Source organism: Mastomys coucha, unplaced genomic scaffold (assembly GCF_008632895.1).
Source record: "Mastomys coucha isolate ucsf_1 unplaced genomic scaffold, UCSF_Mcou_1 pScaffold21, whole genome shotgun sequence".
NCBI lineage: Eukaryota > Metazoa > Chordata > Mammalia > Rodentia > Muridae > Mastomys > Mastomys coucha.
Window position 1 is genome coordinate 142,794,955 of NW_022196904.1, and position 2,113 is coordinate 142,797,067.

Genomic DNA, 2,113 nt, shown 5'->3' on the forward strand with positions numbered 1-2,113 from the left:
AAAAAAAAAAAAAAAAAAAAGAATGCTATAAGAACCCAACATCCCATGAGAGAAAATGTTTATATAACTAAGCACTCTGTCCTAGAGCCAGCCTGCATTTTGAGTTGAGAATAAAGGCTCTCCACTCACTCCCAGGAACTCCAACTCTTTCTTCAGAAACGTTTGCCATGTTTGTGGTGGTGGGGGTGCTTTCGCAGGAGGAGACGCTTCCAAGAGTTCAATGTCAGGTGCACTGAAATTTACAAAAATTTAATCATACAAACATCTTCTAACTCCCTGTGTGATGTTCATAACTGTCAGAAACTGGAGCATTATGTATTAGCTGTTCCTCAAGAGAATCCTGCAGTTGAATTCTTTGGTATAGTGCCTGAGAAAAAGGCTCAGAGAGTCAAAGCAACCAACCATCAACACTTGAATATTATCCAAGAGTTTACATAGACCATAATAGAACAAAAAACATGGTTTGTGCTCTTGTTCATCCTGGGTTTCCATAAGTTCCTTCCTAAAAATCTCTATCTATAATATGCCTGCCTGTCAGCCTCAAAGAGATTTTAAGCATAGAAATGTTTCTGCATGTGTTCTGCCAATGCATACAACTTCATACACAGAGTACTGCTTTGAAGAGTTAGCTCAGTCTCTACTATTTTAATTATGCGTGCAGGATCCCATACTCTAAGCATCACAATAACCAGGATCAAGATCATTTTGTAAATCCTGTGAGCTCTAAAACACACATAAGATACAGAGGCAAGAGATCTGTATGTTGAAACTGTCTCATACCCAAAACCACAAGTGTCTAATGTTAGAAAATCTGTTATCTCTAGTTTTCAAGTCAAGTAAAAACCTTGTTCCCAACTGCTGAGAGAGTAAAACACTAAGAAACTTAGGTAACTTGCTGGAATCTGTGAATAAATCTATGAATCTGCATCTGCCTGCCCAGCACTGTGAATTTCTCTGTCTTGATAAATAACTTCGATGAAAAAAATAATAGTCTTTGCTTACCTGGAGGATTCTTGTGGGTTTGGGAGAGCAAGATCTGCTCTGCTCCTATTTTCTGTGTCCATTTTTTCATTATGTGGGCTATCCAGGAATGAAAGATACTGTTACACAGAAATGTGGTGTGCTCTGGATGGGCAGTTAAGATGGGTTGACTCTGAATACCAATGATTATCTTCATGCAGAACCTACTTGTCAGATAAGTCTCTGGGCTGATTGATATCAATGGTTCTTTTCTCTTGCTATAATGAAAAGTAATGCAAAACTGAGACATCTACTGAATAGACAGCAAGATGAAGACAGAAACATGAGCACTTTAGAGCATAATTCTGCCCGAGATGCGGGATTTATGGCACCTAATAGTGAAGCATTTAGGAACTGAGAAGATAAAAGAGAGCAGAAGAAAAGACAGGGTGCTCTTTGGCAGCCTCATCTACTATACCTGTGTCACGAGCTCTTCATTTGGCTTTGTGTGTGGGACCAAAACTGTACTCTGTATATCTCTGGCTTCACATCCTCTCTTCCCCTCCCTCCCTCTTGCTATCGCTCTCCCTCTCACCCACCTCTCCTCACCCCTTTCTCATTCTCTCTTCCTGACTTCTGGATAGTATTTACTATCTGCAGCAGACGATCTTGAAAAAAGGACCATCAGAGTTTTAACTGCTGTAAACCATGCCACTGGAATTATTCAACGTACTATTTGAATTATGAAATATACGTTATCTGAAAACTTCTGTGGCAACGGCTGCCCTCTTGTAATGGTAAGAAAAAGACAAGAAAAATATGGAGGGATGTGATTGTCATAAAGAGAAATGGTGCTAGCAACTCTGAAAAGTGGAAACTGAGCAACATGTCTCCCCAGACAAAGCATCACGCGACTATATCACAACTAACTACTCCAGAACACAACGAACAAGAGAGAATTCACAGAATTCAAGAAGTCTGCCTTGCTTATATTTCAGTTCAGCTCTATGAATGTTTTCTCATAACTGCAAGATACTACCCATGATACCCTAAATCACCTCAGTCATTTTCCTGGGACATAATAAAATGTCTCAAAAGAAATTAAGGTGTATATATATATATATATATATATATATATATATATATATATATA

General features: G+C 38.7%; 1 protein-coding gene across 1 annotated transcript in view; it reads right to left on the reverse strand.

Moving 5' to 3' along the window:
* The window catches only part of Ms4a2 (membrane spanning 4-domains A2), an 8,183-nt gene extending 7,042 nt beyond the window's left edge, over nucleotides 1-1,141 (reverse strand). Inside the window, exons 1-2 of the mRNA XM_031384737.1 lie at nucleotides 1,003-1,141; nucleotides 130-232 (exon numbers count right to left, since the gene is read on the reverse strand). Coding sequence (XP_031240597.1) covers nucleotides 130-232; nucleotides 1,003-1,064 — 165 coding nt within the window. The 5' untranslated portion in view covers nucleotides 1,065-1,141. The remainder of the gene's footprint in view (nucleotides 1-129; nucleotides 233-1,002) is intronic.
* Nucleotides 1,142-2,113: the final 972 nt, after the last annotated feature.